The sequence below is a fragment of the Procambarus clarkii genome, chromosome 80 (assembly GCF_040958095.1).
Source record: "Procambarus clarkii isolate CNS0578487 chromosome 80, FALCON_Pclarkii_2.0, whole genome shotgun sequence".
In the NCBI taxonomy this organism is placed as follows: Eukaryota; Metazoa; Arthropoda; class Malacostraca; order Decapoda; family Cambaridae; genus Procambarus; species Procambarus clarkii.
Window position 1 is genome coordinate 15998885 of NC_091229.1, and position 12504 is coordinate 16011388.

The following is a 12504-nucleotide window of genomic DNA, read 5'->3' on the forward strand; positions in this document are numbered from 1 at the left end:
AATAATTTTCTGAAGTGTGAGAGTGCCAAAGCTGTAATAAACTAATGCTATGTAATGATTTCATCTTTCAAAAGTACATTACCCAAGTATATAAATGAAAGGCTTGACATTAAAATGTTACTGTTTGCTATATACAGTATGTATTAAAAATTAAACGCTTCACAGCATTGATATTGCTAGTCATCAAGTACAGTACACTACCATACGAGTGTGCGCTCGTGTAATTACTGAAATGTATGTATAAAATGAAAGCTGTGCTCGTGATGTTCCGATTTACCTAAAAGCTTTATCATATGGCACTTTGAAACTTCTGATGGTTTTAGAATAAACTGGCTCTCCTTTAAATTATTACATGTTTGCAAATGTTTTCAAAAGAATATTAACACCTCTTGTTTCATAAACTTGAATCTGTTACCTCTTTGTTCTCAAATTTGCAAATTATATAAATTCTCCAAATCAAGTTTGCCAGCTCCTGTTACAATTTTGTATGCAATCATATTACCTCTTTTCTCTGTCCATTTACTACAACTCATCTAATATCTTCAGTCTCTCCTCATAGCTCTATGTTTTAGATATGGAAGTCATTTAATGGCATATCTTTGCATCTTTCGTAGTTTATCGAGGCGATTTTGTGGATATGGCACCAAACAACTGCTGTATATTCTAATTTAGATCTCTTGCACAGTGATTTTATTTTATGCATTTCTTGATCCATGAATTTAAATGCAATTCTAAAACTGACCAGAGCATCGTAGGCTTCTCTCACTATACCCCCGATGTGATGCTCTGTGATTGTTTACTCTCCAATACCACACTTAAAGCTCTTTCGTTATGCAAGTTCTTCAGCATCTTTTCATGTAAAATATAGTATAAATATGACCTGATCTTATTGATTCTGCATTCCCTTACACAGCATTTATCCACATTAAATACCATGTTTCATGCGATGCTCTACGCACAATTTTTTACAATAGTTTTACATCTGCACACAACACTGTATTCTTTCTGGAAGATCATTTAAATAAACAATTAACATTACTGGTGCTAGTACCAAGCCTTGCAGGACTTCACTAATGATATTCCTCCAATCCGATTCATTGCTTCTATAATCAATATTCTGCAAAGGCACTGCCTTCATTTAACTTCACTTATCTTTTTTGCAATCTAAAGTATACTTACAGTCTATACAAATACTTAGTTGCAGCTAAAATATTGTGAAGACTAAAAATGTTAAATCATAAATTTTCTGCTCGGTAAACAGAGGATGAGAGAAGCAGTTATAAAATTATACATAAAATATACATGAAAGGTAACTAAGAACATTTAACTCTTAAACTGCTCAGGATAAAGAGGCATAATTCAAATAAATTTGAATTATATAAAAATTACTTAAAAATTTTAAACAAATCTCCAACTTATTGACTTATAAACCACACAGGGGTTTCTATAGGCCATTGCTCCCCTTGTCTCTTCTGAGGGGGCCAGTTTTTGGATCGTGGTCCCCAGTAGGCCAATTGAAATCTATACACTTGATTGATGCCAAAGTCTGACATTAGCATATCAGCCTAGTAAGCTCCGGGGAGCCGACGGGGGCTCCCCCCAGAAAAAGAATGTTTTGTTGATAAGAACAGTTCCTATTAACTAGAACTGATGGATAATGCAATAATAAAGAGATGCAAGCACCTGTCCGACGCACAAAGAATAGTAGTAAGAAGTGTCCATAAAGTGGATGTGCAGCTGGTGCCTTTATATCATTGCTGAGTAATACATAATAACACAAATAATAATGAGTAGGTTATTGTGCTCAATTTTGTTATATATCATAAATACACTGCCCAAAGTTATTACCAGTTACTTTCAACAATGTCCAAAACATATTTTTTTTAGGGGATTTTTTTTTTAGGTTTTTAGTTTTTCCTCCTTTGTTTATTATTTGAATTTGTTGTAACCTTTACATCTTGGAGAATTCATATCCATTTTTAACTATGTGAAGACAGAATTAAATTGGTAAACAAATAAATCAGTCACAACTCTCAGAACTTGGGACTTTGAATTTTTTGGGCTGATTTTTTCACAGATTTCACACTATTTTCCTTGTTTCTTTAGGTTGTTTTGATGATTAGGGACCAGATTAGTTTTACTTATATAAAGTATACCCTAAATACAGGTATATTTCCCTAAATCATTATAATTATTATAATTATCCCTATACAGTATTTTGTTTTTTAGGGGGTTATTTTTTCTTGACTTCATTTCAACACACATTGACCTACAACTTTCACATATTCCAGTATGAATGCCAAACAATGTTTATTAAAATATACAAGTAAATTCATGAATTAGAACTGCCGTATTCATTGTCAATAACTTCAACTTCAATTATATCTATAACTAGAATTTCAACTTACTTCTGTATCCAAAAATCTAGTTTCTGACCGATTCTCACCATTTTTACATATAGTGTGCACAGCTGTCTGTTCTACAATCCCTATAAAATTAATTTTTCATAAACTCTAAACGTTTAAAGTTGTATATTTTGGTTGTCTAATTTTGTGCATATTTCAAATGCCATAGACAAATTTTTTTTTTACAGTAAACTATACTGAAACTTATATTCTAAATATATGAAAATGAAGATCATATGTCATTCTGAGAGCATAACAACACCAAATGAACAATTGGTGATATTTTATATTTTTGCAGCCGATTTCAAAATGTGAAGTTTTTAATATTCAATTTTATAATTATTTTTTATTTTCTTGTTTTTCAAGTTACACCGGTATCATTTAGACAAAGTTGGAGCATTTGCTTAGTAGATTATGCACAAAACATTTGAAAGAGTTTCAGAAAATTTAAGAAACTGAGCTCAATGTCACACTTCATATGACATTTTGCGCAGTTTAGTGGTTAAAGAAGGTGCTAAAATCAGATGGTCATAATGGTAACTTAAGAATCACTTCGTATAAAATATGCTCAGACTTCAGATTTAGCACTCATGTTATTTTACCTTACAGCACACATTAATTCTGAGTACACAACACACGTCACATGGACCTTATCATCATCATTAGAATCATATACTCCCTGCAGGACCTATCAGTAACACTTCATCAACAATCCCCAAATATCAGCATGTAGACATAGCTTTGTAAGAATTAGAGAGCCATTTACTGCACATGGCTACTATGTGCATCTGGCCGCCACGCCGGGCCATCTCTTGGACCCGCTTGACGTCTTCATGCCGCCCACAATGCACTGCCACCAGGTAGGCTGATTTCAGACGGCCACATTCAATGAAAGCTTCCATCTGATAAAGAACAGTATATTAATCATAAATAGTGGAGATCACATGCAAACATGTGTAATAAAAAAAATCTGCATTGAATGTACTGAAATATCTCTTTCTGTTGGGTCTTTGGTTGCTCCCTGTTGATAGCCACCTGGTTAGTTCCACCAGAACCAAAACTATAAAGAATTCAAGTTAATGTAGAAGAGATAATGAATTGGATGTAGCAAAAGCAGTAGGACCAGACCAGATATCACCATGGTTACTGAAGGAAGCTGCAGGGATCTTGTGTTACCCATTAACTATAGTGCTTAACATTACTCTAGTGATGGGAGAGCTACTGTACTGGAACTCTGGAAAAAGGCAAATGTTGTTCAAGTACTATATTCATAGGGACAGACTTGAAGCACTAACCTACAAGTCTTGTTCAAAAGACCATCGTCATTAAAATGTATTCCATGCAAGATTCTAGAAAAGTAAAAAAAGGACTGCAGAACATTTGGAAACAGTACATTTTATAACAGGCACAACACAGTTTCAGAGAGGGAAAATCATGCTTGACAAACGTGATTGAATTCTATGACAGGGTCTCAAAAATAAATTAAGAGAAAGAAGGACTGAATCTTTCTTAGGCTGCCCCAAAAAACTTTTGATACAGTTCTTGACAAAAGACTAATCCACAAGATGGAGAGACAAGCCGGGGTAACAGGAAAGGCACTGTTGATGGAGACGGACAGGAGACGAATGGAAGTACTTGGACAGGGGGAACAAAGTGTAACAGTCACAGCACACGTCAGGCTGGAGCAGAGTGAAAAGTGGTGTTCCGTAGGGCTCTGTCCTAGGAATATTGTTTTTTTTTTTTTTTTAATTTATATAAAGGGAGTGAGCATATTATCTTTGCAGATGATGCAAGGATAATGAGGAGATTAAGTGAACTGTAAGAAGACCTGATAAACTTCAGGAGTGGGCAGATAAATGGCTACTGGAATTCAATCCAAGTGTAAAAATAATGAAACCTATATTTAAGTACACCATTAGAAAAAGGCAATTACAAGAAACAGTAAGAGAAAAGACCTGGTGGGTATATACAATTCCAGCATTAGAACCAGAAGCTCAAGTGAACAGGATAACATCAGCAGCATACGAGACATCTAAAACAAGGCAGCTTTCACCCCTCAAGGACTAAGGAAGCAGAATCAAACTGTTCACTCATTATTTATATGGGCATGATATCATTGTTTTACAGTGTATTATTTGTGTCTGTCCAGAAGTGTATCAACTACAATTAAAAATGTAGTTGAGCAGCTATTTGATTCTGCTCCTCAATGGAGCAGAATCCAATAGCTGCTCAATTGCTGCAAGCATTCCACAGGGTAGTGTGCTTGGCCCTCTCCTATGGAATATTAATTTCAACTATCTACTGTACTTCATCTCATTCCTGAAGCTCAAGCCTATGCTCATGACTGCACTCTAACCTTATCTTGAGGTTATCTTGAGATGATTTCGGGGCTTTTTAGTGTCCCCGCGGCCTGGTCCTCGACCAGGCCTCCACCCCCAGGAAGCAGCCCGTGACAGCTGACTAACACCTAGGTACCTATTTTACTGCTAGGTAACAGGAGCATAGGGTGAAAGAAACTCTGCCCATTGTTTCTCGCCGGCGCCTGGGATCGAACCCAGGACCACATGATCACAAGTCCAGCGTGCTGTCCGCTTGGCCGACCGGCTCTGACCTTCACATACAGAAAGGAAGAAATGCCAACCGCTGCAAGACTCGCCAATCACCAACTTTCAGCGATTTCTATCTGGGGTAGGAGATGGCAGGTCACATTTGCGGCTGGGAAGTCACAAGCGATGATGATAACTGCTCTCTATTGAGCTTTTTATCTCCAAATTTTCTACATTTTTAATTGTAGTTGATACACTTCTGCACAGACACAAATAATACACTGTAAAACAATGATATCATGCCCATATAAATAATGAGTGAACAGTTTGTTAGACCAAATACAAAGAAGAGGTAGCAAAATGTGGTTATAGTACTAGGTGATGCTATCAAACATCTGCAGCCACCTCAACTCTGTGAAGTCCCAATGTCCATGGATAATAGTATTCTTCCAGCTACAAGCCGTAGTTATGCACCACCAACAACCAGTCCCAGGTTACAATGCTGAGCGTATCATTGGTAATGCAGCAGCAGCATCTAAATACTCACACTTGGAAGTTTTTGATGTTTTTCTGTCACTTCTCTTACCACCACCTTTTCTTCATTTTACTCACAAATTTAATGATCTGCCTCCTTTCTTTGTCAGAAACAGTACTAGTATCAACACCATACTCCTCTGGCAGCCACTTCCTTCTCCAGTCAGGACCCATTTTGACCAATAAATTGTCATTCTTGTTGATAAAGTTCCTGTTACCCTTGCCCTTACTACTCTTGCTGGGTGACAAGGTTATAACTCACAACTAATGGTATGTCCAAAGAAAACTGCAAAAATCCTCAAGTAACTTAGTAAACCAGATAATCATGCTGTTAAGTGAACATAAGCAATACCTAGTTGACCATGATGTGAGAAGTGATGCAGCCTTCCCAACCCTCTAGTTGGTAGGGACACTACCTAGTGGGAGCCAGGGTAGTCAGGTCATGATACTTCACTTAGTTCATTAGGTTATTTGGCAGCACAATATTTCTAAACACCTTTTGAAGGGAACCAGTGTTTTTGGTGACATTCTTCATTGTTAAATGACCTGTTTGACTAACTACGTGATTGATCTCTGACCTAAATGAGTTGCCCAATGAAAGCACAAGACAGAATTTGAATAAATTGTTGTCCTCATTGGTATAAAGGTCATCCATGCTAAATGGATTGGATGCTAACTGCATTTGATCTTTCACATTATTTTGTCCTGGAACATATACTTACGTAAATCCCTGAGGTGATAGTGTCAAGAAGTGATCAAAATTACAGGCAAGGAAAGCAACCAAGGCAGCTGTGCAGAAACTATAGTTTTCTCTAGCAAGGGAGCCGGTCGGCCAGCACGCTGGACTTGTGATCCTGTGGTCCTGGGTTCGATCCCGGGCGCCAGCGAGAAACAATGGGCAGAGTTTCTTTCACCCTATGCCCCTGTTACCTAGCAGTAAAATAGGTACCTGGGAGTTAGTCAGCTGTCACGGGCTGCTTCCTGGGGGTGGAGGCCTGGTCGAGGACCGGGCCGCGGGGACACTAAAGCCCCGAAATCATCTCAAGATAACCTCAAGATAACCTTCTCAACATTCAAAAATCTAACTACCTGTATTTGTTAAGACTGTTTTTATACCTCAATTTTAAGGAAATTTAACTTCACTGCATTTGACCTTTCACATTATTTTGTCCTGGAACATATACTTATGTAAATCCCTGATCATTCTGTAAAGTTTAAATGCGAGTACTTACCTTGGCCTTATCGCTGGAGAGAAGCTTGACGAGAGTATCTAGGTAGTTATTCTGATTGTTAGTTGCAACTGTGTGAAGAACTGGCTGTAAGGCAGCATCTACTGCCTCTGGTGTCAGTGCTTCCCACTCTTGTATTCCCCTCACCACAAGGCTCACCTCATTTAATTTATCTTTCTGCATCAGTAACTGACAACATATTGTCAACAGCTTTTCTACAGGCAGTTCACTTCTCTCCACTATCCTATATGCAAGGTTCAAACCATCGGCCAAAATCTGAGCTCCACATATTACAAGTATTGCTGTTGCTAATCGCTCCTCATTATTTATTAATAGAGTTGGTAAGCATCGGCTTTTTAGAACTTCCATGTCATAAAGCTTTTCCAAAAGATCTGTACTGATGTGTCCTTTTGATTCATTGCCTGCAAGAAACTTGGTGACATCAGCTTGCAAAGTTAGCATATTGATGTTCTGATTGACATGCCAGGGAGACATGTCTAGAATTAATTTTTTTCTCTTTGTGCTGGAATTATACAAAGTCTGGCTATCCAAGTAAGATTGAAGGTGTCCTAATGCCACTGTTACACAGCTAGATCTGCTTGCAAGTGCTGTATAACTATTAACATCATCACTATACATTCTCAGAAGGGTCATGGCTGCTCTTAGTCTGTCACCCAAAGCTTCTTGCAAAGTCAAGAGACAGTTCCACCAACCCCGTCGCTCCAGCCACCGACAACCTCCAAACATCAACTTCGCCCATTTTTCCATATGAGGATCCGATGCATAAAGACATCTCATAAGATGGTCAAGATGACCGCATCTCAGGCAAGGAACTAAAACATTATCAATGAAGACCTCCAAAGGTATATCTTCGACAAGCAAGTACTCTACACACTCTTTCATTTGCCTATTTCTCATAAAATACTGAATGGTCATGGAATGATTCCCATACAAACTAAGATAATATTTACACTCGGTTTGAAATGTAGATTGAATTCTTGATGTATCTGCCTTTTTATTTCTAGGGCCATAAAATACTTGTCGAGGAGTATCTTTACAAGTCAAATTACCTTGTGCAATTTTGCTAAGATTCTTGAGACTATGAAGTACCACAAGGGCTTGTGATGGAGGAAGCTTAGATTGATCACTGAGCATGATGACTGATCGGCTACGGTCTGCTTGGTTAATTACTTGTTCATCTACTTGGAAAGGGTTACTTTCAAGATACTTGATGATCTCGGGTAATAACGATGAGTTGCAGGCCCTATTTTTGTCAGTGGGCCTTTCAAGAACTCGAGAAAATCGTTCTCGAGCTCCAGGGTAATCGCCAGCCTTGAGAGAGGCCAGGGCCCATGCTCCCCACACTCCATTAGTTTCCAGTCCTGCTTTGGTCGAGACATCAAGGGCTAATTCCCACATCTGCTTCTTGACAAGTGTGTTGCGCAGTTTTCTCATGTAGGAGAATTCTTGCTTCAAATGTTTGTCCAAGTCAGCCTGAACAGCTTTCTCTTCTACTAAACTCTGTTGGTGCAAATTTCCAATTATAAGCATATTTTCCAAAGCGTCAAGGGGAATAATGTCATCACAGTTTGCCTTTAATAAAATGGAGAGCAAATCCACCCACTGAGTGTAATATTCACAAAGTCCAATGCCTTGATGTTCACCGACATTTCCAAACCGTATTTTGGATGAGGTCAAGAGCGTCTGTATCATAGATAGCAAAAAAGTATGATCAGTTTCTGAACTTGATATTCTTAATGATGATATAACGAGGGAAAATAAGTGATGACATAATCTGACAATACAGATTGCTGCCCTTTTGTGATCTTGGTGGAGAGCCAATATAGCAAGGCACAGGCTCAGCGATGGCGCATAATCATAGCAGAATTCCAGGCGTATTAAACTATTGTTATGAGTGTCTGTTGACAAATACCAGCCTCCTTCAGGGTCACTGGCCCAAGAACATTCTCCACGAGCAACTTGTTCATCTGAACTTTGTGATAAAGTATCAAAAGTGCCATCTCCTAGTGGCCTAACTTGAATATAATCATGCAAATTAATTTCTTTTGTCTGTTGATAACACTCAGAGCAAACTCTAACCAGTAAATTATCATAGCCTTGAACAACATTTTTGTGCCGAGAACATGAACTGCAAACAACACGTCCACAACGCCGACAGTGGTGCCGGCGGCAAAACATTGAGAAAATAGCTACCTCGCATACAGGGCATTGCCTTACCTCAGCATCTGGCACCCATTCATGCCTTTCGGGAGGCTGGGCTGGCATTACAAATTTTCTCTTTGACTTTTCACTAATTAAATGAGGCTTAAGAGCCAACTGTACACCAGTGGTATCAAGAGCTTTGGCTGCATAAACTTCCAAGAGCCAGTTAAAAACATCCCAACTCAAGCCCTTTATATCTCTTGGTTGAACAGCTATGCTATCCATTGAAAATGAAATTCCAAAATCTTGTGAATAATCAGCATTGGGCATCAGTGAACCCACCATGTTTAGATGCGGAGTCAGCACCTTAATGGACTTCTCTACAGCTTCTAATTTGACATTCATCAGCCACTGCTCTATTATGAGATGTGGGGCTAACGCTAAATGGCTCAGCTGGAACCTGTCTGCTGCGGGTGGTGCAACATCCTCAACCAAAATAAGTCCCATTACTTCATGTTGTAGGCTTGCAACATAAGAAACAATTCCATGAGAAGAAACATCTTTAAAATTTCCCTCTTCAATATTAGGATATTTTTGTTCATTTCTATGTATAGAGTCTTTACTGTTTTTTGCAATGCCACTATTTTCATTAGACAAAGAAATCACATCTGAGGAGTAAATTCTCTTTAGAAATACCTCAATCAAGAATCTTCGGGTTGGGATATTTGACAGCCTCTGCAAGAGGTTCTGCACTACTATTATTAGATCATTAATATTGAGAGCATTCAGAGCATCGAGAGCAGTATTGTCGTCAGGGGTGGTTTTATCCAACAAATCCATGAGGTAGCTCTGATCAACCAGGCGGCGCAGCTCAGCACTACCATCGTGATAGTCTGCCCATTCAACACCTAATTTGAACTGCTTTTTCTGAATTAGGTATTGAAGAAGCTCCTCTGGCTCCTCTGTGCACAAGCGTTCCACTTCCTGCCAAGACTCGTGTGATGGGTTACCCATCATGAGGATCTGAAACAGTCAAGAGCATCATATGTAGGCATATAAATAGATTTCATCATAAGATGAAATGAGATGATTTCATCATCTCTGAAACAATGAAGAGCACACCTGTAGACATACAGATATACAGGTTTCATCATGAACCTCTGGAACAGTGAAGAGCATCTTTAAACATATAAATATGCAGGTTCAAGTTTCAGCAAGGGTTTATGAGCATGTTTGTACAATCTTGTTCCCGAGTGTTTGCATGTGTACACTTCATGTACATTTAATTGATAATAAAACCCATAAAATTAGTATCAAGCACAGATATGCCATGCTGAAAAACAGAACTGAGCAAGTGATACATTGCATTAACACGTCTTTAATATTAGCATAGTTCAGATCCCACAATATAGTCTTCAAACTCCTTTTCTTATCAATACTAGCTGATAACTTGAGATGCCTTAAGGTGATATACAACAACTGGGTCTAAATGACCCTTTGAGGTACAGCCCAGTACTGTAGAAATAAGTTCCACCTGAGCTTACAGATTAATAATAAACAGGTCCACAAAGATCCAAATAACACACCAAATGGGTCCTCTAAGTTGAAGACATCAGCTATAGAGAAAGGCTAAAACTAATTAAGAGTCTTCTTAACTAGTAGAAAAAACCCAGTACTGAATGTAATGAAACGCCATTTTCTGGGCGAGCCCCAGGGGCTCCCTGGAGCTCTCGGACTGATATATGCTATATTAGACTGGGGCATCAGCAATGGCCTATGGAAACCCCAATGTGTTTCGGAGCATTTCATGTCTGCCATTGACAATAACAACACAAACCCCACATGGTAATAAATTGCAACCGAAGACTGAACAGAGACAGAACTCTCCAAAAAACATAAGGAAACAAGTAAACACGCAAACATCATTCACTGCCACCACGCTGCTTGTCCGCGCACCCTCTCCTCCTGCGTCGGCTACTCATACCTCCAATTCGGAGGCCGAGCATCAAAAACAAAAAGTAAACCGCCGACCAGAGGGAGGAGAGGGTGCCAGGGAGCCTCTGGGGCTCACCTAGAAAATGTCATTTCATTTCATTCAATACTGGTTTTCTGTGGGAAGTCCCTCAAGCTCCCTGGAGCTATCTAACCAAAAACAAGTAAAAGAGGGACATACTGTAACCAGCAGGCGGCCGCCATGCGCACATCAACTCAAAAGCCGAGACAACGGATTGCAACCTGTGACCCATAGCCACACACAAAGACCAGGACCAGGAATACTGACCAGATAATGGGCGGCTAAGACCTTGTTCGACCTGGCAATCAAAGCAGCAAACTTACGAACGTCATGAGCACGAGAGTAGACTACAGGCTGGCTAGATTTAATAACCCTGCGGACTACCTGTGAGACCCGAGCCCTGGAACAGGGAATGAGGAGAAACCGGATCAATCCAAAGTGTGTCCCCAGCCACAGAAGCCAAGGGGCAGAGATTACGGCAAATAGCCGCAACTGGACACAACACATGATGCACCTCCGGCCTGACCAACCAAGCATCAATGACCCAAGGGCCCCTCTGGAAAGCCGCCGTCTCTTCTTCGCTAGAAAAGAAGGAGAAGGCTGCAAACGAACAAACCGACTACCAGGACCAAAAGAACAGAAACCTCTGCGCCGTAGGAGACCATGAAGCTCACCGACCTGCCCCCCAGAGGCCAATGCCAACAGAAACAGAGCCTTGGAAAAATAATCTAGAACCAAAGGTGCCACCACAAACCGAGGTAAAAGAGAAAACAGAGCACAAGGTCCAAGGACCAGGATGGCTCAGGTTGTGCATGAACAGGCCGGAGGTGAAACAAAGCACGAGAAAGCATGCGAAACGTGGTAGAAGTAACATCCAACCCGAACGCAAGCTGAAGCGGCTTTACCCGTGCCGCATGATAAGAGGCGACAGTATTGGGCATCAAATGACGGTCCTGAAAAAGCCATGAAAGGACAAAACAACCCGATCGGAAATACTGTAGAAGACAACCTACGAAGAGAGAGAAAATGATGAAAAGAATGCCAGGAAACTTCATACTTTTGCTGTGACGAAACTCCTCTGTCCCCTCTACTATTTTCCATGTGTAAATTATTATGTATCTCTCCCACCTGCACTCAAAAAAATACAGATTTAGGCATTTTAGTCAGCCCCAATAGTTTAAATGTGTTACTGAGTGGATTCTAGCAGTAAAGGATCTCTGCACACTCTCCAGATCAGCAATTTCTCCAGCTTTGATAGGGGGCAGTCATTGTGCAACAGTATTCCACTCTTGAGAGCACTAGCGTCTTGAAAAGTATCATCATCGGTATAGCATTTCTAGTATGAAAAGTTCTTGTTATCCAACCTGTCATTTTTCTTGCAGTTGTGATGGCTACTTTATTGCGTTCTTTAAAAGGTAAGGTCTTCCGACATGAGTACACCCAAATCCTTTACATTGCCTTTTCATTCTATGTTGTGATTTGACGGTGTTTTGTATGTGGTTTCCGTTTTTATATTTTAATTTTTTCTGTAGCACATGAGCTGGGACTTATCTTTGTTAAACACCATATTATTTTCTATAGCTGATACAAAGACCCGATTTGCAACCAAGTGG

General features: G+C 39.6%; 1 protein-coding gene across 1 annotated transcript in view; it reads right to left on the reverse strand.

Moving 5' to 3' along the window:
* Positions 1-2293: 2293 nt before the first annotated feature.
* Sptz (zinc finger FYVE-type containing 26 spastizin) overlaps positions 2294-12504 on the reverse strand; it is a 29150-nt gene continuing 18939 nt past the window's right edge. The window contains exons 6-7 of the mRNA XM_045727924.2: positions 6718-9900; positions 2294-3307 (exon numbers count right to left, since the gene is read on the reverse strand). Of these exons, the coding sequence (XP_045583880.2) occupies positions 3128-3307; positions 6718-9900 (3363 nt within the window). The 3' untranslated portion in view covers positions 2294-3127. The remainder of the gene's footprint in view (positions 3308-6717; positions 9901-12504) is intronic.